Source organism: Amphiprion ocellaris, chromosome 1, assembly GCF_022539595.1.
Source record: "Amphiprion ocellaris isolate individual 3 ecotype Okinawa chromosome 1, ASM2253959v1, whole genome shotgun sequence".
NCBI lineage: Eukaryota > Metazoa > Chordata > Actinopteri > Pomacentridae > Amphiprion > Amphiprion ocellaris.
Window position 1 is genome coordinate 37,870,531 of NC_072766.1, and position 24,789 is coordinate 37,895,319.

The window sequence follows — 24,789 nt, forward strand, 5'->3', positions numbered from 1 at the left end:
CACAATGTAACTTCCCCCTCCGACATGGAAAAAGAAAAACCCAAAGCGATGTGAAACCTGCAACTTCTCAACGTGACAACTCGGCCGTTTATGCAGCTTCAAGTGTGTTTAGTTTGCCGTCACTGATGACTCATTTCTGAAGTCGCTTTATTTCTTGTGGAAGCTCGTACAATGCGTGTTCCTTTTCTCTTTATGTTCACAAAATGATGAAACTGGCACCGAAATAGGTCATGTATTTTCTCACAGGAGTGATCTACACCGTGTCAGAGGGATCAGTTCCATCTTTGTAATGAAAAACTACATACAAATGTTTTCCATCTGAAGCAGAGTTTTGATTGAACTTGGTGGAGGAAAAGAAATCTGCTACGATTTTCAGCAGGTTTAACTTCCATTATCGTTTCTGTTTTAACAGAAGCAGCAACATATTCACACGGAATCCTTTAACTCTTTGCTTTTTTGGTATATTTAGAAAACTCTTAATTGTATGATGCAGATGGCAACCATTTGTACGACTTCTATTTTGCTGAATTTAGGCCTGTCTGTAAATTGTACTTCAAGTCATATAAACTTACTTTTTATTGCAAATCCTTTCTTTCATTTAACATAAATGCTTCAGTTGTACAATATTGTCTAAGAGCAGCAGCAGTGCAGGAACTAACAGGGCAAAATTCAGATTTAGTTGATGAATCTGACAGACTTGCATACAGTTTTTAGTAGTTTTGCTTGTGACTCTGTCCTGGCTGTGTAAGAACATCCTCTCAGGGTTTTTCCTGACTGAAACTGGGCATTTTGGGGGTCGACTTGACACAAAATGCAGCTTAATTGGCCAGCGCACAGTAAAGGTAATGAGTCTGTATTCAACCAGACAGAAATCTAGACATTTTTGTATTTTTTCTGACTACTTCATGCACAAAAATGTCTATTGTATTTGAGTAAACAAAACTCAAATTGATAAAACTGGTGGGAAAAAAATACTATTATTTGTTTTTATTCTCATTTTGCTACTTTGGTGCTGGCAAAAACAAAAATTATTCTACATTGGCAAATCAGAATCAGAAAAACTTTTGGTCCCAGAGGGGAAATTGCACACATTACAGTTGCCCCTATTCAAAGTTTTAGAAATCTAAGCAGTAGTATAGTGTAGTAGTAAAATATGAGTATAAAATGTTAAAGTGCACATTATACTAAGAAATAAAAATACAAGTATATATACTATAACAGGCTATATGCACAATGACAAATGCATGCTAAGAAATATTGTCTCTGAGTTTTGGCTTAGTGGATCTTAGCTTGTGCTTTGCATACCTGAATTTATGAAAATATTTCTAATAAGAGCTACAGAAAGCGTTTGAAAGCTCAGGTTAGAAAGCAATGACCTTCAGTGTTGTATTGAAGAGGTTTTGCATGTTTAAGGTTTTCAGGTTCTCTCTTTTGTCTACATTCATTAGGGCTGCACAATATATAGTTTTAGCATTTTTACATTGCAGTTTGTGCAATAGTCACATTGCTAGAAAGCCCTATGTGAAGTAAAGTAAATAAACTGAAACTGCTGCTTGATTTATAACAAAACTTGCATGGTTTTCATTTTCCATGAGTAATCTGCGAGAGAAATCCCATTTAAAATATAGTTTACTCTGATTTAAGGGTTCTTGGATGCACTTTCTTTTTAACTTTATAAAGAAGACACAGTTTGTAGACATGCGGGTTCCACACGTGCACAGCAAGATGAGCAAATAACCTGAGAGAAATATATTTCTGTCAGCTGTGTCTGCTAGTTGATGCCATCACAAGAGGAAACACGACTAATTTGTTGGACCATTTAAATCAGCTTCAGTATGACAAGTGCAAAAAGATTTGAATGCATTCCAAAGCAAAAAACTATTTGGATACCTTGGATCCCGGGTTTGCACCATGTGAGACAGCTTTTTTTATAATTATTTTATGTTTTCTGTGCAGATGCACCCTCCTACCCGTGCTGTGCTGTAGTGACGAGCTTTTAATCTGTGCAGGTGAACACGACTCCACTAGTTTATCCTCCCTCCAGTCTACCGGCTGGTGTTTGGCCCCCGGGGGCCCCGTCACGAGCGTCTCCTCAGCCTTTTCTCCCATCAGCCCTGCAGCCATGCAGACTGTCAGCAGCACAATTAAGGGCTGTGCCATAATGAAAGGGGCATTAGCAGAAGCAATTTATTTCCCAGCGCAGCGCCGGAAGGTTTCTTCAGCGCTGATATTCCAAACGCCGGCTTTGTGTGCCACACTCGGCCATTATGGGAGGGATGAGGAGGACACACACTCGCCGAACAAATGGAGTAAAGAGGCAGTGGGGAGGGGAGAGATCAAGGCACAAGGCCGTGTTGTGTTTTGTTTTTTTAACCATTCTTGAAAATCAGTTATGATTTCACAGTGCACTCGTGTTTCTTTTAATTTTCCCACCTCCTTGTGGATTTTTCTGCATCATCATTCCCGTTTTTTCCCGTTTGCTTGTTCTCGTCTCCCACCTTTCGCCTCTTTCTCTGCTCAGTCTTGCAGCTCCGCCGCCGACACCAGCAGCTACCCCCCCCTTCTCCTCCGTTATTCCTGTGTTCATTTTGTTCCTCTGAAGTTTATTGAATTAGCGCAGACAGCTGAAACGCACCAGATAAGAGAGGCGCTCCTCTCAGAGAAATGGTATTGCACCGTGGATGAGTGAGCGGTGTGTTAGTGTGCATGTGTGTGTGACTCCATAAAGGGGGAGGGGAGCCAATGTAGAGGTTATAGACGGAGGAAATGGGGAGCATTGTGTTTTGATGTTACTCCTGAATGAGCGATAAAGGCGGTACGAGCCCGGCGAAAGAACAGCAACTATTTTGTCTGCAGTTTGGCCGTGATTAGGGTTTAAATTTTTCCATTCCTCCGGTGTAGCGGACACACAAACGTCAAATATTCTCTGTTTTTGTTAAGTTCAAAGAGGTTTTCAATTAGGAATGTACATAATTATAGTTATAGCCAGCTGCTCCAAGTTTTGGTTCTGATTGTTGAAGATGTCTTTGGTTTTCTTAATCAATCTGCTCAGTTCAGCAAGAAAAATTTGAGTCGGAATCAAACTAAACTTTTGTATGTGATTGGCTGTATTACAATGTAAGACACTGGCAATTCCAAATAAAAAATCACAATTTGAAGCATTGCAAATTCAAACAACTGTAGGATTTAGGATATATGTTGCAGCTTGTCTGTCTCAGAGTTTAAACTGTTGTGTCAGTAGATGGAAAATCACGCATTTAATGATGTCTAATGTGGCAGTACTCCACATGTTTTAAATCTATTATAGACTAAATATTGAAATAAGGCTTGACTTTAAAAATTATGTTGCAAATGAAATTGCACCATCTGTCAAAGAAATCGCTATTTGATGTTTTCCAGACTACGTTAGACGCCTAATTGACTATTAAACAGGTGAATAAAACACATTATTTGTTTATTTTCTTTGTTTTATGTCACAGTTTAGTTAATTCTACTCACTGGAAAACATTAGGGGCTGCTACAAATGAATTTTTTCACTATCTGTTCATCAGTCGTGAGAAATAGTGAAAAATACCCATTTAATAATACCAAATAATGAAAAAATCTACATTTAAGAAGGCGGAACCAGAGAAAATCCAGCCTGTTTTGCTTGATAAACAACTTATTAATTATGCTAATTGTTGCTGAACTAATTGATTAACTGAATAATTGTTGCTTCATGTATTAAAAAAATTTAATTAAAGCAAATTTAATATTCCCAAATAGTAACTGTGTCACACAGTTTCCTCTTTCTAAATGTGCTTCAGACTTCACTCATCCTGTTTAATGCAGAACCAGAAAAGATGTCCTGGAAAGTCAGTAGGTTTTAATTTTTCATGACAACATCCAGTGAAACGGTCACATTCGTAGAGATCAGTTTAACTAAATAGCAAGCTGGTAATTATTACAGAAGTAACTAAGGTTGAAAAGACAAAGTATTCCTGAAAATTGCAGAAGCTGAATAGTTTTTTGATAAAGGTAAAATGTGTAACAGAATAACGTTTTAAATGAAGCACTGTGGTGTTCCAGAGATGCCTCGGCTGTTAAATCACATCCTCCAGACAGACAGGAAACATGTTTGTTTGGTTCAGACCGCGGCAAAATCACAGCATCATCTTTATATTAATTTCAGTGGAAAATAAATGCAAAAAAATGACCATTTCCACTAAAATTTAGTCCCAAACCACAGTATCTGTTAAAAGAATTGCAGTCTGAGGTTGTTGTTCCGCCCTAAAATGATGCATGTGATGTGTTTCTTTGTAGCTGCACACAAAATCACTGCCTGTTAGATTCAGGTTGACTGGAGCTTTGTGTTTGCTGTGACCAGTGAACCGTCAGTGTTAGAGTCATGATCCTGTTTATCATGTATGCAGTGGCAGGCTTTAGTTGATTAGCAGTCTATTTCCACGTTACCCCTTTGACCCCAGAGGTTTTAGGTGGTTGTGTTCCCCAGTGGTGGCCCTCATTGATTAGCAGGACGACTTCATTAACAATGAAGGAACAGGAAGTAGGAGGAAGAGCTTGAGGTTAATCCTTCGGCAGCAGGTGGCGGCAGGTATAAAATGGACGGAGATCTGGACAGGACTGTGATTGACAAGAGTTTCTGTCTGAGACAAGTGGGCAGCTCAGAGGTCGTTGACCCTGTTAAACAAAGCAGACCAAAACCAAAGTTGAGAGCGGCGTTAATATCCAGGTTTTGCATGTTTAAGGTTTTCAAGTTCTCTCTTTTGTCCACATTCATTGGGGCTGCACAGTATATAGTTTTAGCATTTGGACATTGCAGTTTGTGCAATAGTGACATTGCTAGAAAGCCCTGTGTGGAGTAAAGTAAAGCAAATTAACTCAAATGCATCGTGCAACAACTTTTTCTGCTGCTAAATTACAAAACATGCACGGTTCACATTTTCCATGACTAATCTACAAGAGAAATCATATATTTACAATACAATTTACTCTGATGTAAGGGTCCTTGGATGCATTTTTTAAACTGTATATACAAGACATTTGCTTGTTGACATGCAGGTTCCAACATGCACAGCAAAACGAGCAAATAACATGAAACACTGAGAAGGAAGATTTGGGAGCAAACATCAGTTGTATGTAAATATATTTCAGCGAAAAAAAGAAAAAATAAGAAGTCCTCCGTCAGCTGTGTCTGCTAGTTGATGCCACCGCAACAGGAAACGTGACTAACTTGTTTGACCATTTAAATCAGCTTCAAGTGCAAAACCAGATCTGAATGCAATCCAAAGCGAAAAACTATTTTGGATACTGTGCATAATATTGCACCTTATGAGACAGCTTTTTTAAAATAGTTTTTTATTTTCTTTGCAGATGCACCGTCCTACAAAATCATCTCAGAATGATCTTCAGATAGTAATCTTGTGAAAATTCCTGTATTCTTCTATATCGCAGCATATATTGGAGGAAAATAAATGATCGTAATGTTGTTTTTTTCGGAATATTATGCAGTTCTCGTCCACATTCTTCTGAATATCTCTTATGTTAAGTATATACATACTTGATAGCATTTTTACAGAATAATAAAGTACAGAATGACAGAATTTCTTTTTTTTTGTATAACAAACATTGTGTTGGTAGATTCGTCATACTGAATTAGGAGTCTTTTAAATTCATAGCTTTAGTATGAAGTCATATAAAGCGCATTATATGCATCTAAAGAGGACTGTTTGTGAGCTTAAAGTGTTCATTTGGGCTCATGTTTTCACTTTAAGTAAATGTCAGGGTTTTTTTTAGTCACAGTTCCACTAATATAGATAAAAGGAGAAGCTGGATTGTTAAATGTTAAGTCTTTTCCTGTTGAGAAACCAGCTTAATTTTATTCTTATTTCAGAGAAATTGCCCTTAATCCTTCCTAAAATCACTTAAAGTTTACTCTAAGCTTCAAAGCATTCTTCTTGTAAAAGCATATTGACAAAAAAAAGTTACAAGGCTGGCCTCGGCGCCCCCAAACACACATTTAAAATTTTACAAGCTTTAGCAATAAGAGCTCAGTGAGTTCATGTAGATGGCTGTGAAAGAGGCGTCACAACCTCGAAGAGGAAGGGCTCGGGTTATGTTTCGCTGCCTTTTTGATCTCTACAATCGTCTTTTAATGCCCTTTCGTTAATAAAATGATGGATTTCACAGTTAAATGAAATGCAATGATTCCGTTTGTGTGTTTTTTTTGTACGTTACATGTGTACATTAGCTGTTCTCTAGTAGTGATGGATCACAGAGTCTAATAAGAGCCCTTGAGTCGGACAGTTTTTTGGCCGTGCAGCAAACAGTCGCGGCCTGTTTTGGACGATGTGTGGACTTGGGAGGTTTTCAGTAAAGAAAAAAAAAAAGAAAAACAACAACTTGGAAGCATCGCAATCAATCATAATGATTATGTGGCATCCTTAAAGAGCTCGACGAGTGTCGGAGCGACGGAGACGGCGACCTCCTTATCTGCCGCCGGTTAAATGTCGCGTTTGAAGGAGTAAAGCTGGAGCTGATCTTTGACCCCGTTTGCTTGTGTGTTTTTCCAAAAGGCCACGGAGCCAAGTGTGCTCAGTCAAATGAAATATCCTCCTCCAGACATCAGGGAGCACTCCTTCTTCCCTCCGTCTGTCTCTCCCACACTGATTTTTTACTTCTTTTTCTCTGGTTCTCTCCTCTGCTTGACACCTGTAACCAATAACAGTGTTTGGGTTCAGCCCAGTTTTCCGCCATTTATCCATGTTTCGCATTTGTTTTGTTTGGTTTTCCTGCATGCAAGCGTTTTTTAGGACAGAAGACCTCCAGCCTGTCACTTTTATTTTAATATTGTGATTATAAATGTGCTGTTTCTATGATTTATGGGGGGGAACATTGTTTTTATTATTTTACTGAAGGCTGTATTGTTAATAATCACAACTTGATGTTATTGAATTTGCGTAGCAACATTTAAATGTGATCCATTAAGTGAACTTCAGGCAAAGATTCTTGACATTTTTTTGGAAAAAAGCACAACAAGCAAAGTGAAAAAGAACACATTGGCTTAGAGGTCATTGTTTTATTTCCAAAATGTGAAACATTGACTGCAATTTGGAAATTTTTAATGAAACCCTACAGCCAAACTGATATCATTGGCTGGTATTATTAGTTGATTATTAACAACTACAAACAGTATCTATTAATATATGTTGTTTAGTAAAACCCAATATTCTTGCAGCCATCATTATTCAAGCATTATACTGTATTTGGACTTCTTCTAATATTCAGTTTTGCAACTAATTTCTTCTATGAGCATGATTTGCAGGTTATTTTTCAACGTAAATAAATTTTCCTTATTTTTCTTAAATGTACCATGTGTAAGCAACTGGATATCTGTCTATCTGAAAACTTTCTTTTTTGGAACATAGTACAGAAAAAGATGTTTGAAATTTAGAAAAGTTGTCATCACATAGTTCTGTCTCCATTCTTTACAACACACTCGGTAATATGTGCAGCACATGTAGCAGAGTACATACGGTTTTACAGCTGAGCAGACGGTGGTGCGGAGTCAAGCAGTGTCTTTACTGTATAGCCATTTACAATAATTTATGAAAATGTCTGCAGCACATGTAGCAGAGTACACATCACAGCTGAGCCAACAGAGTGGTGCGGAGTCTAGCAGTGTCTTTACTGTACAGCTATTTACAATAGTTTGTGAAAATGTGTGCAGCACATGTAGCAGAGTACGTATCACAATTGAGCTGACAGAGTGATGCAGAGTCAAGTGGTGTCTTTACTGTACTGCTATTTACAATAGTTTGTGAAAATGTGTGCAGCACATGTAGCAGAGTACACATCACAACTGAGCCAACAGAGTGGTGCGGTGTCGAGTGGTGTCGGCATTATAAGATGCAAACTAGTTTGTGAAATATACGACCAAAAACTCCATTTCCCATTTTCGATGGCTTTTGAATTCTACATTTGCGTATCTCTACACAATAGATAGATACTTTATTGATATTGTTGCAGCTGCAATTTACACGTGAAAACACATAAACACTAGTTTGAAAATGTATACTAGAGTAAGAAATGCTAAATGAAATGGAATTTAACAAAAAAGATTCATATTAACATTAGAAGTGTGGAAGTTAAAGTTGAAAGTGAAAAATACAGTTGAAGGTGCAAATTCTTCCGTTTTTGCACAGAATGCAGTCATTGTGCAACATTGTTTGCAGAGGGTGGGGATAACTTTCTGTAGAGTCCTTACTGCTGCATAGTTAAAGAAACCTCCAACTGAAAACACCCAGTTGACTGATTTATCTAGGTTTATGTATATCAGAATTTCTTACTCGCTAAAATCGGTGTTCTTCACACGAGCACGACAGCAGGAGTAAAACCAGGACTGTCTGGCTGGTTTTAGCTCAAGAAATACTGCACTCCATGATCAAAGTAGAAATGAATGTCTGTCAGAGTTCTACAATTTAGGCTCATAAGAAAGAAACAAATAAATGTGATTGTAAATCACGGGTTCGAGCAACAATCTCGAGGTTAGCATTTGCTGCTATGCTGTAGCCGTAGGTGAGGACAAGTTAATGCCCCGAGGTTTTCTCTGCTGAAGGATCACAGACATTTCTTCATCCAGCAGATATTTCTGCAGCCACAGACTTCGGTTTTGTGTCAGCTCCAATGTCATGGCGGATTTCAGAGTGTGCTCCTGCCCTCCCCAAGCGCATTAGCATTTCTGCTCTCCCCCACTCTTTTCCCTCCGCAGTCCTCCCTCTGATGTCACGCCGGAGCTCAGACATGTTAACACGAACCTTCATGCTAACGCAGTTCAGTCTGTCACCAGAGAATATTCTTTTACCTGCTGCCGGAGCTCAGGGAGACTTTTTCATTTTTGCTGTCTCCGTTTACAATAGATCAGAGGCCTGTGCTGCACTGCTGAACTCCTGAACTCCTGTATACATTACTAATGAACCTCTGGATTGTTATACAGTCATATGTTAACAGGAAAGACAGGGGGTCTCGCTCTCTTTTCCTTTTGCATTACTATCATGAAGGTTTCTTGGCCTGGGCCTGCTCTAATTGATAGGGGCTGCTGGTATTTACTTACATTCTCCGGGTGGATTAAATCTCAAAGGAAAGGGGAGGAGATGGAGGTTGTTTTTCCCCTGGCTTTGTTTTAATATGCATGCTTGTGTGTGGGTGCGTGTCTGTGTGTGTGTATAAATATGAGAGTGTGTTTGTGTCTGTTTTCCCCGTCCCATGTGGTTCTGCGTTCGTCCTTTTCTCCATGACGAGAACTGTCGAGTCCTGTAAAGCTGCATGACGTCCAGGCACCACACAGCACCAAATCAAATCAGCGGCTACACTGCAATGTATGTGCTGCTCCGGTGGCTTAGGTTAATGTGTGCGTGTTTGTGTGCATACGGGAGCGCAGAGACTCGTTTACTGCACACAGTCAATAGTAAATATCATTATCTCTGAGGCTACTTTTTCATTTCGCTCGCTGTGTTTAATATGTGGCCCAGGCCCGCTCAGGATAACGGAGATGCTTGCTGGGCTCCTGTGTATCAGAGGAGAGCTGAAATCTCCCAGCTGAGGCTGTGGAAGAAGTATATAAAAGGGAATGGACCAGAGACTTCCAAACACAGACTGACTGCAAGCTGCGAGTGAGGAAATGCAAGCCACAGACAGCAGACTGGGTTCTTTCTGAGACTGAAGTTGCAGACATGAAGCGACTATCAGCTTTAGGACACAGACGACGAACTGAGATGACGAATCCTGTCTGCTCGCCAACCCTCCGTCTGATCAGAGGCACATGAAGGATGACTAGTGTTCATTGAAATTACAGAGATTTACACAATTTCAGTGTTTGTGTCTACATGAAAACAGCTTTTACATTAGTCAGTTTTTCTCTTGCAGAGCTTCGTAAGTTTTCGTGTAGTTGGGCATCAAGTGTGTTTTAAAAAATGAGATGAAAAATGTGGTTTGGGGCATGCTGCTTCAATATTAGTAAAATTTAGAACTAGTTACAGATCATAGGCTGTTTAGTAAATGGATGTAGCCACCCTGATGTCTTCCATTGGTTTGTGGAGCAACATTTTAAGGCTTTAAAGTTGGGAATCTTGATTTATTTTTTTTTGTTACTGATAACTTGAGGGTAGCCATGCCCTAAAGCATACACAGTTTTATCGCCTCTGTTACTCTTATTGTGACAGTAATTTACATTTCAAACACCGTGCTGTGTTGAAGGAGACTTGAAGCTAGTGATTGATACCATAAAATCATTTGGAAGACGATTACTTAAGCAGCAAATTAAGTGAAAAAGTAGTCATTTTCTCATGGACTTTGTTAGCAACTTAGCACAGTTAGCTAGGGAAGCTATTTCTTTGACTGTAAAACAGACTGTTAGTATTATCTTCTGCTATCACTATAGTTACATTCACAAGAATTATTCCAGAGCGAAGAAAATTTACAGTTAATTTATTTTTTGTTCACTTTATCAATGACTTACTTATCCAAGTGGGTGATTGTTTCTACCATACAGAGTTGATGGTTCAGACAAATATCCAGTCAGCTGTTTGATTACCTCATTGATGAGCTGATGATCTGTCATATACCAGCCACAAAATAATTGTCAAAATACTGATTGTCAATTGGCAAGTCATTACTTTGCCCAGCTTACGTTTCCATTTGAGATGAAGCCACATTTCTCAGTTAAATTTTCCATAAATGCACTTTAAATCACGAGGAGGTTTATGGTGAACCAACACCTCACAAAAACAGCTTCTGTTGGATTCTGTCATCTATTAGTGGATTTTTCTGGAAGATTTTGTCCACATAGCGCACCCCGCTACAGCAGACAGACCAGACAGCGACTACAGATGGTTGCTGGACTTCAGACAGACTGCACATGTTGCTGCAGACGGCGATCATCTTGTCTACCATCGTCTTAACATTAACACAATCTTGCAGATGACATTTAAAGTAAACAAAAACAGAACAACAACAACAACAGACTTTCTGTGAGGCTTTCCGTGTCTATTATTTTGCCGAACGTGGCACCGAAAATAGGAAAATTGCCTCCAAGATGGGAGCCCTAAAATGCGACGTTGCCTCCCCAAATAAGGTTTTCTTTTCCGCACAAGTGCCTATTTTCTCTATTGCAGCTAATGACGTCTTCTCCAGGCTGAAACCTTTTGATTTCATCTGCTTCTGCGGCCGTTTCCATGCCAGTTCGTGCACGCATGCGAGCTGAGTGTGTGTGTTGGTGCGCGCTTGTCAGGTTGGAGATTGCAGGGTTGATTATGTGTCTGATGTTGTTGACAGAGTGACATCCCTTCTAATGAAATAATAGTCTAGTGGCAGAGTGCTGGAGGATTGCACATTGTAGACTTCAATTACAGACAAGATGATTTTTTTCCCCTCCTCTTTCCTTTCAGTTGGAAAAAAAAGTACAGGTTTTTCATCCATTTTCTCAGACGGCCTCACAACAAACAAAAAGGCGCTGAATAAAGGAGTTTTTTCCCAGGCAGACTTGGGTCTAAGTGTTTTTCCTTTATATAATGGATAGAGAGGACATGGCATGCCTTAATTCACCGTGTCTTTAGTCAATCTGGTGCCACAAAACAGCCATTGCCCTCCTTGTGTGCACAAATCATCAAATCAGTCAAAGCACTGGTTGTTTTCCAACCCAAACTACACACTTTTTGCTGTTGTAATGCCTCCTCTTTTCTTTGAGATGCATTTTGCTCTGCTACATGCATTATTCCCTGGACCGTGTAATTTATTTTCCACAACAAATGATCTTTTTAAGGTTCCAGTTTTCTGCTGCATCCCTTTCTGCTTTTCTGCTGTGAAATTAGCATACATTTCTGAAAAATATGCATCTGTATTGAGAACACTTTTTAAAGCATCACAAAGCATAAAAAGGCAGATTCTTTCAATTGCAGCTCCTCTTTTTTTTTTTTTTTTTTTTTTTTGGTCTTCGAAATTATAAAATGACTAGACGCCAAGGGCAGACATCAGAAAAAGGGCAGAAAGTGTAACCGTTTGCGAAATTGTTTGGATTCAGACGCACATACGGTGTGATGCGACAGGTCACAAATCACTTTCTTTGAATTTGTGTAGCTTTGGAGCTGATAGCATGAAGCAGCGCAGTCTGAGAATTATGAGAAAGTCACAGCTGAGGTGGAACGTTTTTTACAGGCAGTAAAGTGTCTTCGAACAACCTCAAAGATTGAAACGGGTCACGAACTGTCTCGACAACTTCTGAAAAGAAATAAAAGTAGCAACATGCACATCTACAGTGAATTCTGAACCATCAGCAATTATAATCCTTAGATCTCAAACTTGAATTTCTGTGTATAATATATACAACTTTGAACTACAGTGAAAAACATCTTAGTTGTCAGCTATTAAATTAACCGCCACCGTTGTTTTGTTCAATTTTGATAGTCGAACAATCACTTTGAGTAATTTTTCAATAAAACAAAAAAGTCTGAACTCGGTGATTCCTGCTTCTTAAATGTCTATATTTTCTGGTTTCTTTGTTCCTCTGTGAGAGTAAACTGATTTTATGTTGTGACAACATTTTTTTTATAAACAACTAATTGAATATTTGAAAAAATAATCAGCAGATTACAATCTTTAGTTGAAGCCCTAAAATGAATATCCATGTATTATGAATATTGTGTACATTGAAACCACTCTGTAGACTGTTTTTCTTCAAGTACAAGAATCTGTGTACTATCAGTGCTTTTGATATCAGTATTTTTCTACTCATGGAAGAATCCTTGAAATGTTAATGTACATGTAGAATAACTCATATAACTGCATATTGTTAAAGCTGCATTCAGAAGAACTTGTATATAGAATATCAACACTACTTTTGTATATTACTTGTTTTTATTTTTGTATTTTTATATGAATATCCTTACATTTTGCACTTCCCCTTTGCTGCTATGATTTCTATTCAATAAATGAGCCTGGAGTTCAGACCTAAAGTCCAGAATCTTTAGTGGCTCAGACCATAAAAGTTCAAATTGTGAGAAAAGATAAAACTTTTAAAATCCTGAAGAACATTCTTTTGTCAGATATTGCACAGAAAACAAAATTACAGAGTAAATGCAGCACCTAATGGGAAAGCAAAAAGAAAGAAGTACGATACATTAGTGAAAACAAGAAAAGCACTCAGAGAGCGCAGTACCCCGCCAAGGCTGCCCAGTCATATGAGGTCTGACAGATAAGTCCCAATAAGTCCACAGCGATGGATTTGTAGTAGGATCACAATCATGTGATCATCAGCAGGCAGCTGATGTAGTGTTCAATTGTTGTCATAGTTACAGTGATGCTGTGCCATTACCTTGCAATGATACAGAAATCTTTAACAAATCCATGGATCCAGACTGTAAGCCACATGCCTGCCAAAATCTGATCAACTGGTCCTTGTGTCTTTTCTGACCTTCCCTGAAAATTTCATCAAAATCCGTTCGTTTGTTTTTGAGTAGTGTTGCTAACAGACAGACAGACAGATGGACAAACGTACGCCGATCGTCACATAACTTCGCCACATTCCTTAGCGGAGTAATAAGTAAACTGCAGTAGAAACAGAATAGAAAAGGTAAGTGATGCTAGCAAGGATTCTGAGGTAGTAATATCAGACATTAAATTGAAGTATTGCACCTGAAAAATCCAATATTACACATTTCATTGAGTTGTTGTACTTCAAAATGAGATTTTGCACCTGAAAAATGAAATACTGCATGATACTGAAACTGATATTACACAAACTATTAAGAAAAAGTAGCATTGCAAGTGATGTTGATATAATTGTTCAGATTAAAGTGTCCGATGTTTCAGTCGTCATTCCTGCAGAAGGAGGAGGAGATGTATGGTTTGATCACCTTTCTTTCTCCCTGTGTGTGATTTCAGGGTGGACCCGATCCCCTACGACACTCCCAAACCAGCAGGACACACCCGGTTTGTGTGCGTTTCAGACACGCACTCGCGTACAGATGGCATCCAGATGCCCTACGGCGACGTGCTGCTGCACATGGGCGACTTCACCGAGCTGGGCCTGCCCTCCGAGGTTAAGAAGTTCAACGACTGGCTAGGTACTAAACTGCTTAACACGCGCATTCATCCGCACGCATGCATTGTTTTCACACTCGCACACCACCGGCTAGTCCGTAATGAGGCCAGAGGCACGAGACACGATGCGTGCTTAACTGGTAACCGGACCACACAATGAAGCCCCACCTCTATCCCCTGTTGACCCCCCCAACTGCTGTGCTAAAGTGTCCAGTTTAACCCTCCTGACCTAACACCCTGGTTCAGTTAACCTCTGACCTCCCCCTCTGGCTCCATGCTGTGGGTGGGAGTCCTGGGCTTTGTGTGTGTCTTGTCTGTGTGTGTGTTTGGTTTCAGTCCCAGCAGTCAGTGTTTCATCTTCAGACCCTAAACTGAAGCAACGCTGAAGCTTTTTTTTTTTTTTTTTTTTTTTTTTTTTTTTGGCCCTCTTATTTGGTCATGTTTCACACATTAGAGAATAGAAAAAACACACATGCAGTCTGACGTTGCATCTCACTGAGCGCGTGAATCGATAAGTGCCACCCACCAGTCTGACCTGAGGCATCTAAATTCCTTTTCTTCTTCCTCCAATCATTTGTCTTTGCCTGTTGATCGGCCCTGGGTGGCTGAAACAAAACAAGATCCTGAAATTTATTGGTAAGAAAAACAAGACTCGATATGAAGTAGATTCTTTAGGCAAATTAGCCCTGGGTGCCACAGTTTACAGCAAAGGCATGTCTGCAAGAGTTGAAAATGTTTAAACTTAAAAGAAATGTTTGTCCAGTTCATGAAACAATAGTAAAATTGAGAGACGCTGCAGGAAATTACTCAAAGAACTGCATTTGTGAAATCATTCAGAGTCCGAGCTGCACAGAACTGGCTATGTATGATGTTAGCAAGTTCTACGTAGTGTGTCACATAGCAGTCAATAAATGCAGACTACAAAAACAATCCAACACAGAATGGAAAATTCACTTTCTCTGCACATTTCTGCACCAGTCTGCACAGAAAAGTAGATGGAAAGTGGAAAACATTAAAGATCTGGGACTGACCGTGACAAAATCCATGTTCGGTTCAATACTAATGGAAATATTAATTTTCCCATTCCATCATTATGAAAACAAAGCTCACTTCCTTGAATTAAGCAGGAAAAAAAACTGTGCGACAGTCATGCCATAAGTATAACAAAGAAGCCACCATGACTTCTTGTCATTGTTTCAGAGAAAAAATGCAAACCCCTTCAAGTGGTACTCCTCTCAAAATCTATGTTCTGAGTATCAAACAGTTGCCCCCTGTAGAGTTGAATGGTGACTGTCAGAGTTTTGCGTCTCTACACAAAACTGGTTGTGCATGATGTTACCAAGTTCTACGTAATGTCTCTAGCAGTGAATAAATATAGACTGCAAAAACAATCCATCACATAATGGAGAATTCACCTTCTCTGCACATTTCTGCGCCGAAAAATAGATGGAAAGAGGAAAACATTAAAGACCTGGGACTGACGGGGGAAAAATCCATGTTCAGTTCAATACTAATGATTTTTTTTTTTGCAAGAATAGAAATATTTATTTTCAGTTAAATTTCCTATTCAGTCATGATCCCTTTCTCAGACTAAACAGTTAAACAAGTGTAACAATCGTGCCATAAGTGTTAAAAGAAGAAGAGAGTGTAAAAAAATAAAGCCCATCAAGCGGTACTCCTCTCAAAATGTTAGTTTTGAGTATCAAACACTTGCCCCCTGTAGAGTTGAAAGGTGGCTGTCAGAGTTCTGCCTCTCCAAAGACGACAGCGGCTGCAGTCAGTCTGGATTCGCTGCAGTTCCACTGGATTCCAACACTGACCCAGTTTTCACGGCGAAGAAAAAAATCCAGTTTATAGAAACTTCTCAAACCAACTCCGGCAGCATAATCCACTTCTCCAACTCTGCACGCTCAGCCTGTTCAAACAGTCGTGTTTTCGACAGAACTGTGATGAAAACACAGTTTCCACTTCACTCCTCATGCGCCACCCGTCAGGTTCACAGCCTCTTGATCTGCTGCTGGTTTTGCTAACTGTAAACTATTGGCTGTTTTAACACTAATGCAGATATATTTGAAAACTCCGCTTCCGACCTTTCATGTTCACATCAGTGTTTTGAGGATTGTTTGACGGTTCACACTAAAATGATAAAATCTCCTCTTTCTCCTTATGAGGTTGGTTGTTACACCTGCAATCTTTGTTATCACATATTTCCAATATGAAGAGTGGTTTCATAAAGTCAGTATTGCAAAATCAGGGCTTCAGTGTGCTGTACAGTGCAACTAAACATTTATATTTGTTGCACCAATGTACCTGACATTCAGCAGGTCTGTCCGCCCCAGTAGATAAAATCATTCACTTTCAGTTTAGGTAAATCTGACATTTTAATGCTTTATTATATCTTTCCAAACTGATATTTATTCACACACCTGAGTTGCAGTAAGTAAAGTGGTGAAAAGACACTTGTAAGCTTCTCCCAGTATGTGAGAGGTGTTGTGGAAAATCAGTAAATTGTTGCTTCAGAAAACTCTTCTGTCCCGTCACTGCAAGTAAATTCTTGTCTCTAACTTGTTGGAAATGCAGAGATATGATAAAACTGCCACCGTTATCTACTGAATTTATTTATTTGTGTAACAGGGCATTGCTGGGAGCAGTGCTGTTGCTGTGAGAGCACGAACTGTCTGTATTTAAAAGTTTAAAAAAGCACGATGTGTTCAAGAAACTGGCAGGTGTGTGGCCAGCACTGCTTGTAATAAAGCCAAAGAACAGCTACCTTTTCACTTATTTTAAGTCCCAGGTTATTATTGTGGAGAATATTTTACCTGCATCTTTGTTCTTGTTTAGAATCATTATATAACGTGTTAAGAAACTATCAGTGTGTATGGAAACTGATAAAAATGGTTAAAATGTATTATTTGGTACCAAAACACAGTAAAAAATTTTTTAAATTATGTGCAGGTTCACGTAAAAAGTTAATCTGAAGCCCTGTAAATGCAGAACATAAGGCCAAAGCAGATAGAAAAGATCACAAAACCCTTTGAACTCCAGGCAGTTTCTGGACATTTTTTGCTCTCGTCACATTTTTACTCACTGTGGGCTCATTTTTCACTGCAATATTAAGTCCTGCACCTGTATGGAAACAGCACAACCATGACTTGAAGAAGAGAAAAAAGTCTTCTGACACGTGAATCACCAAAAAGAAAGTTAAATTTCACAAAAAATTTTTAAAAAAAATCTTGCAGTCAACATGTACAGCATTTCACTGTTGTACCTTATTTGTGGAGAACAAAGGAACTTTGAAGAAATATCACTATTTTAAGTTTAGATGTGTTTAACTTTCCCAATGAAACAAGAAGTCCGACACATTTAGTTCAAAGTTGAAAATCTCAGTTTTCATAGTTTCTGGTTTTGATACATGGTGATTGTTTTTAAAGGTAACATTGCTTTCAAACTCAACGACACATGTTTTGTTTGGTTAAGTGGGTTAAAAGCATGATCCCTAGCATTGGAAGGAATAAAACATGTCATGTATTGTGCAACGTTTGGATAAAAATCAAAGACAGCTCTGAAACTTCAAACTACAGTTTTAAAGGCTGAAAGGAAGCATTGAAACTACAAACGTGAAAAAATTTAAAATTTAAACGTTTAATCACTGCTGCAAACTGATCCAGATGTGCAGTGTGGTATTTCTCCAACAATACATTTGCACCGTTGTAAACATATTCATCAACCTTCTTCACTTTGAGTTTTATAAATAGTGAATGTTACTTGGAGTTGGTCAGTCCTTCACCCACTTCACCAGCTGACTGCTTAAAATACTGCCAGGTGCTTTTTCCCTTAATTCCCCTGAAACACAGACACGACAATCACACAATACACTCCAGTACAAAGGGCGAACACACACTCAAGCTGGCTTCGTTCTTCTTCTGTTTTCTACTGTGTCATCCCCAAAACAGCACCTGGCAGCACCAGGACGTCGTCCATCAGCACAGACTGTGTCCATGCTTTGTTTTGCCACTGTTAAAACGCTGATATTGGCCATAACGGAGAATCGATGCAGCGCAAAGTGGAAAATGACTTTGTGTAGTTGGGAGCATCCTGCCTGTTAATGTCCCGCTGAAGACTGGTTGTCTGGAGACAAAGTCCAGACGAGATGAAGGCTAGAGGGTTGAGATACTTGTCGAAACAGAATAGAAAAGGACAGACATTGGCAAAGTTAGATTGGAATTCAGTTATGAGAATACATGTAGTAAATTTGAGAACCAACATTGAGAATGTAGCTTTAATTTCAGATAGTCATTTTCTCCCAAAAATGACTTTAACTCTCTGTACTCCAAAACCCACTGAACCCCCAGGATTTTTGAAAAATCAACAAAGTGACACCATTTGCCACTGCCAGAAATGGTAGAGCCACAAAGGACATTGAGATTTTCAACTTCTCAGCTGTTTTTGAAGTAGTCATGTTTCAGTTACGGTTTCATCAGGAAAAACAATTAAATCTAAGCGTAAAATATTTAATCAAAATCACCTCGTTCTTCATACCTCCTTAAAAATTTGCAAAAAAACTTAAACGGTTTAGAATCACTAGCGTCTGTAAAAAAAATTCTGCACTTCTTAACCCACTCAAAAAGTCATGCCTGACTTAACAGCGACCAATAGTCACATCACGATATTTTTTGCTTTTACTTTTTGGAAAATACTGCAGGCTGTCGAGATGAATATGGAATCAAATAAAACATTTAAGTAGCAACACCTGCATCGTGTGTGAAGCTACTCCTCACTGACGAACTGTTAGGAAACTTAACCAAATCTAAGCTTTACTCTACATATCTCATTAAAAAAATGCCAAAAATAAGCTTTTTCCTCCAACCAGACCATATAAAAACAAAGATTTCTACGTGCCTTGGTGGAACCATGAAGCCATTCCTGATACAGCTGTAACTAACACCTGTGTACTTTGGTGGTATGTATGGAAACAAATTACAGATTTAAGTAGTAAAATACCTTCATTGTATAGATTTACCATTGTTCCCAGTATTGGTGACACCTGCAGACACTTGGGCAAATGTTGTACATGTCAATTACAATTTTTTTTTCAATATTTGAAAGGTGGATAATTTTATTATTATAGCATTAGAATTGTGTCATACTGCACAGAAGACATTTCTCTACTTCTAGTCTTGGTTGTTCTGTCTCTCTAGAGCTGCAGGACTTTATAATGCAGTGAAAAATGAGCCCACAGTGAGGAAAAATGTACCAGGAACAAAAAAATAACTGCTCAGAAACTGCTTGGGTTTCAGAAAGTTAAATAAGGTTGTAATCTTAACCCAGTACCAGTAGTCAGTCAAGAGTTTTAATTGTATATAATATTTTTATGCCTGACTTCTTGAAAAAGGTAAATGCACTTAGAATGAGTTGCCTTGGACAGAATCTACATATAATAAAGGTCAAATTAAAGCACAGACAAGATATTAAACAGATTTTAAAGAGAAGAAGGATCAAAACTGGTCTGTGTTGTCTTTAAATATTCATATTAGTCAAATCTGTGGATTTTCTTTCTATAGCTTCAGGCATTTTTATACACAAAGCACCATCTTTTTGTCAGTAAAAGCCAGTAATTATTGTAGACGGCGAAGTTTCCAAGCTTTCAAGTCGCAAAATGAAAGCATTTTGATCGTGCTGTTTTAGTTGCTCCCATTTGTCTGCGCTCTTTCGAGGACAAACGGCTCTCAGCAGCTTTACATACAGAATAGCTTCTAATAGAGTGAACGCAAATGCGTGTGAAAGGTTTGATATTCACTCCAAGGCCGGATTGTGTCCTTGTTGACGCAGGCGGAGAGAGTCTGTGTGAGGAAAATGGAGGAGGTCAAGAGACGGCAGCGTGATGAAAATCACAAGGAAAGAAAGTGCATTTTAAAGGCACATTAGTTCAGTAATTGTTTCTGATGTTTCTTCTGGATGAAAGACTGACGTTGCGATGTACGGACTGATTGCTTTGAAGCCTAAACACGGTGCGTCTCAGGGAAAGCAGAAAGGCCGTATTGTACTCATCATATTCAAAAGTTGATGCATGTTTTCTGTCGCCAGTGATTGTTGTTGTTTTTATGGTTGCTGTCTGGTTTGACTTGACGTATTCTCTGAAAAATGCATTTATTTCCTGTTGACAGTCTGGATTTTCATGGAGAATACCACATTTTGCAATCTGTTGGGAATTAAGTGTTTGGTAGACGAGGATACAAACTACATCTTTCGCTAATAATTTCATTGCGATGAGACTGTAATGAGAACCAGTTATCATTTTTCAAGAACGAGGCATTTTTCAAAGAGGATGCTGTAAATTGTGCTCAGTATTTTGTGAAAGTAAAGGTTGGATCTCTTCAGCTGCCGTTTGCGTCACTCTTTAAGAAGTAAAAGCTGCATCCAGAGTAGCGGCTCAAAAGACAAAGCTTCATAAAAGTCAGAAGTTACGCAACAAAATGTAATCGCTGTGCAAAAGCAGCATCATCATGCAGGTCGGAGGTTTAACAGCACAAAGCTTTTTTGTGCAGTGGAATCTATTAGAAGTGGAATTAAAGCGAAAATTTAACAACTTTAGCCAATAAAGTTAACAAAATCAATGAATTTTGTGGCTTCAGAAGGCTGTTTTAAGTAGATTTTTTAAAACTGAGCATTGTGTTCCAGCAGTTTGTTCAGACCATTGACTGCTGTTTGGCCTCCTGCAGGAGATCATTGGAGGTTTATGCTGAGTTTTTCCTGAAGCAGATGATCTGATGCTGTGGCACTGACTCTGATCTCCTACTTTAATGTACTCCTTAGTGTGTGATTTTGTCTCGGTGATAATTACAATATTTGGACTTAAGATTGTGTGAATCCAATCAGATAATCACAAACTGTACAAAAAACACAAAGACATTCCCAGTTTTGTTTCTCAGTTGGGATCTGGACTATTAGTTGTACAAAATGGGACATTTGGGAACTTCATTGCAGACGTTATGCAACTTATTTTTGCAGTTCATTTCATGGACTAAACAATTAAGTGCAAATTAGCTGGTAAATTAATCAATATTGAAAACATACAGCAGACACTGAGCAGCATTCAATTGAAGTGTTTATAATCACCGGATTAAAGTCAGTTCCAACGTTCTGCCTCCTTCAACTCCTGAAGGAAATATCTGTCGGTTTAGCTGCTAAATGCTGCTCTATGTTCACCAGTTACTGGATGACTTTAACCGTCTGCTGTTTGGTGCTGGGCAGGCAGCACACAGGAATTTTTTAAGAGTTTTATTGGTAGTAAACACAGTTGACGAGAGCAGTGGGACTGAACCAAAAAGAATAAAAGTTGCTGTTTGTTTAACCAGAACAGAAACTCAGCACTAAAGCAAGTTAGACTAGCAGTGGGTTTATTACTTCACAATAAACATAGTCTTAAAAGTTAATCTTTAATCCCTCTGAACCCCTAAATCTGGCAACAAGTTTGAAAAGCACCTTTCAAATGACGCCATTCTTCAGAGCCAGAAACTGACAACAGAGAGGATGCTGGATTCTGAACTTTCTGACGCTTCTTAAACTACTCATCTGTAACATATTGTTTATTCAGGAAACTTCACCAAATCTAAGCTTAAAATGATGATTTTTATTCGAAATGTCTTAGTTTCTCGTGTCTGAACCAAAAATGTACCATTTATTCTATAAAATACTAAAAATTCTGCCAGGAAGCCATTAGTGACTCAGCTGTTAGCACCAGTCAGGAAACAAGAATTACAGAGCATGTTGGAGAAAACAACGAAACTGAGCACCATCAGTGATGTTTTATTGGTACATAATGTTCTTCCTTCTGGCTTCTTACAGATGTTAAATGCACTTACAGTATGTTGCCTTGAACAGAAACTACCTATCATGTATAATTAATAAGTGTAGACAAGATATCGAACAGAAACTGCTTGCCTGAAAAAACTTTAAAAAGTAAAATGGTCATTAGTCTTCTATAACTATTGTTCTGTAACTCGAATAGCCACACCTACCTTTATGTCTTAATTCACTTTGTCTTTTTTTGGTTGAATTGCTCACGAGGTGGTGCACATATCAAATGAAGCTTCATGACCTGACCTTACCAATATCATATCTGTGCTTGGTAAGTGTAGTTGAGTAAATCTGTTTTTTAAATTACAGCAAATTGCTGCATCTTTTTTACATCTTGGAGCTGACAAAGCATCCTACGTTGTATGAGAAATAAACACAAAGTAATAAATTTGCTTTTCACTGCTGCGATTCCAGTCTTTTTAAGACTCCGTGTTTGTGGGGAGATGGACTTCGCCTGGTTTGTCTCCTCACGATGCACCTCTGCAAACATATCACTGTATTTTAGCACATAAGTGAACAAGAGAAGCACCCAGAGAGCGCAGTGCTCCGCCGAGGCTGTTCATTCCCCTATACAGCATTGTCAGAAATGCTGCATTTGTTTTAGAAATGCAACATTTATTTATTAGTCACTGATGATCAGAAATCACAGCAACATAGAATGTCCCCAATTAATTAATGTAGATGTACCCGCAAACAAAATGACCTTGCGCTGAGCACAGGCATGTGTTATGCATGTGTATGTTTTATATGGATACTGAATCGAGTGACCTAAATATGTAGCGGGCAACGGGAATTGATGGAACTCAGAAACACCCCCAAAATTTAATCAGTGGTTCCTTGTACGATTTCCAACTAATAAGTCTGCAGCAGTGGATTTGTAATAGGATCGCAATCATGTGATCATCAGCAGGCAGCTGACATAGCGTTCACTTGTTGTCATAGTTACAGTGATGCCATGCTGCTAACTCGCAAGGATACAGAAATCTTTAACAAATCCGTGGATCCAGACTATAAGCCGTATCACTGCCAAAATCTAATCAGTTGGTCCTTGGGTCATTTCTGACCTTCCCTGAAAATTTCATCCAAATCCTTTGGTCCGTTTTTGAGTAATGTTGCGAACAGATAAACAGACAGACAAACGTACGCCGATAGTCACATAAATCTGCCACATTCCTTGGCGGAGTAATAAAATTATATTTTCATTAGGCAGTACCTTAACATCATGGTTCTGATATTGCTAGATTCCAGACAATCTCCACTACACTTCAATAAAAATATATCTGTACTGTCAGCATTTTATTGGACTTGTAGAAGCATAAAAAATGTATAATGTATTTATTTTTGCCTTGAGATAAAGGTTAATGTAACTAATCTGCAAGTATTATCATGTCAAATGATGGAAGAACTCGGTAGCCTAGACCGTTCTGAATAAAACAAGACTCAGCACGTATGACTAGTCCTGCTAGTGACCATGATAAGAGTTTAAAAGTAGAAAAATAACCCTGGAAACAGCCGCGGGCTCACAGTGTTAAATAACCAGTGAGTATTTAAGTCTTTGCATTCTAAGTAGCTTTAGAATAGTTTTGCCTTTTGAAAGTTTCTCTTTTTGTTTGGCACGAGAAAGTTAATTTCATGTGCATATTTTTACCTTTCTGTTTCCAAAATCGTCCAAATATCCTAATACTGATTGATAAGTTGTTTTATAAAACTACTCTACATTCGCTGGTTCTGCGCTAATTAGAAAATGTCTCATTCGCTTCTGTCGCATTTCCTCAAGCTTTAATTTGAGGAGATGTGAGAGGAGATGGCAGTTTAATTTTCTTAGGTAGTCACTTCTTTAATTTATGTGATTTCATGTAGAATGTGACATTTTATGAAGCTTAACCTGGTTGGAAAAGAGTGTAATTTTAGTGTTGCACCGTGAAAAACACTTTGTAATTGAGGTGTTTTCAATGTGCAGATGTTTTTGTCTTCTGTGTCTCGTCTTCCTGTCTGACAAAACAGTTCATGTTCTTCAGAGGTTTGTTTTGATTCCTTTCTACTCTCCTTCATACTCCGGTTTGTCGGGTGAAGAATAAAAAAACAAAAAAACTAGGTACATAACTCCATCAAGAGTCTGTGAGATATATCACGGTGGCAATAAAAAGCAGTAGAGATTCCCAGTGGAGTAATGGAGATGGAGTTGTTTGATGGTAATTATGTTTTCCCCAGCTTTTCCCTGCCTGGTGGCGGCGGAGAGGATGATTCGCTCTGGGTTGTGTGTGTGTGGAAGCGTGTAAATGGATGCGTGATCCAGTTAGAGTGCTGGGGGACGAAGAGACGGCGCTCTCATTTAAGGTTAGACTGGAATTTATGATCCTGAGATGCGACAAGAGCTAATTTAGAGCAGCAGGAATGAAACTTATAGACCGGGGAGCCATGATTCTTTCATTTCCAGCGTTAGAGAGCACACACTCTCTTTCAAGCATGTGGGATGCTTTTTATTTATTTATTATTTTTTTATCTCTCTCTATCGAGCCACAGTGATGTCATTGAATTTTTATTCGCGTCTTCACTTTCAATTAGTTTTAGTTCCAATTGTGGACTCAGCCAGTGCAAAAATTGAGCAGTGCACTCGCATCTTTTCCATCAAAACCAATTTTATTCAACAAATACTTTATATTGGACGCTTTATTCTGGATTTTATTCAATTTGCCCTCTTGGATCGCATCATAACCCGGTGCCATTACTGGCCACAGCATTGCAGAGAAGCAAACAGGCAAAAGCACTTCACAAAACATCGGTGTCAGCTAACAGTGGTGAGACGAAAACCTTCCTGTCAGTTGCACTCCGTGTTGT

General features: G+C 38.7%; 1 protein-coding gene across 2 annotated transcripts in view; it reads left to right on the forward strand.

The window, feature by feature from the left end:
* The window catches only part of mpped2a (metallophosphoesterase domain containing 2a), a 107,081-nt gene that overhangs the window by 14,094 nt on the left and 68,198 nt on the right, over positions 1–24,789 (forward strand). For both annotated transcript variants that reach the window (XM_023298899.3, XM_023298900.3), the window contains exon 3: positions 13,936–14,117. In XM_023298899.3, coding sequence (XP_023154667.1) covers positions 13,936–14,117 — 182 coding nt within the window. The remainder of the gene's footprint in view (positions 1–13,935; positions 14,118–24,789) is intronic.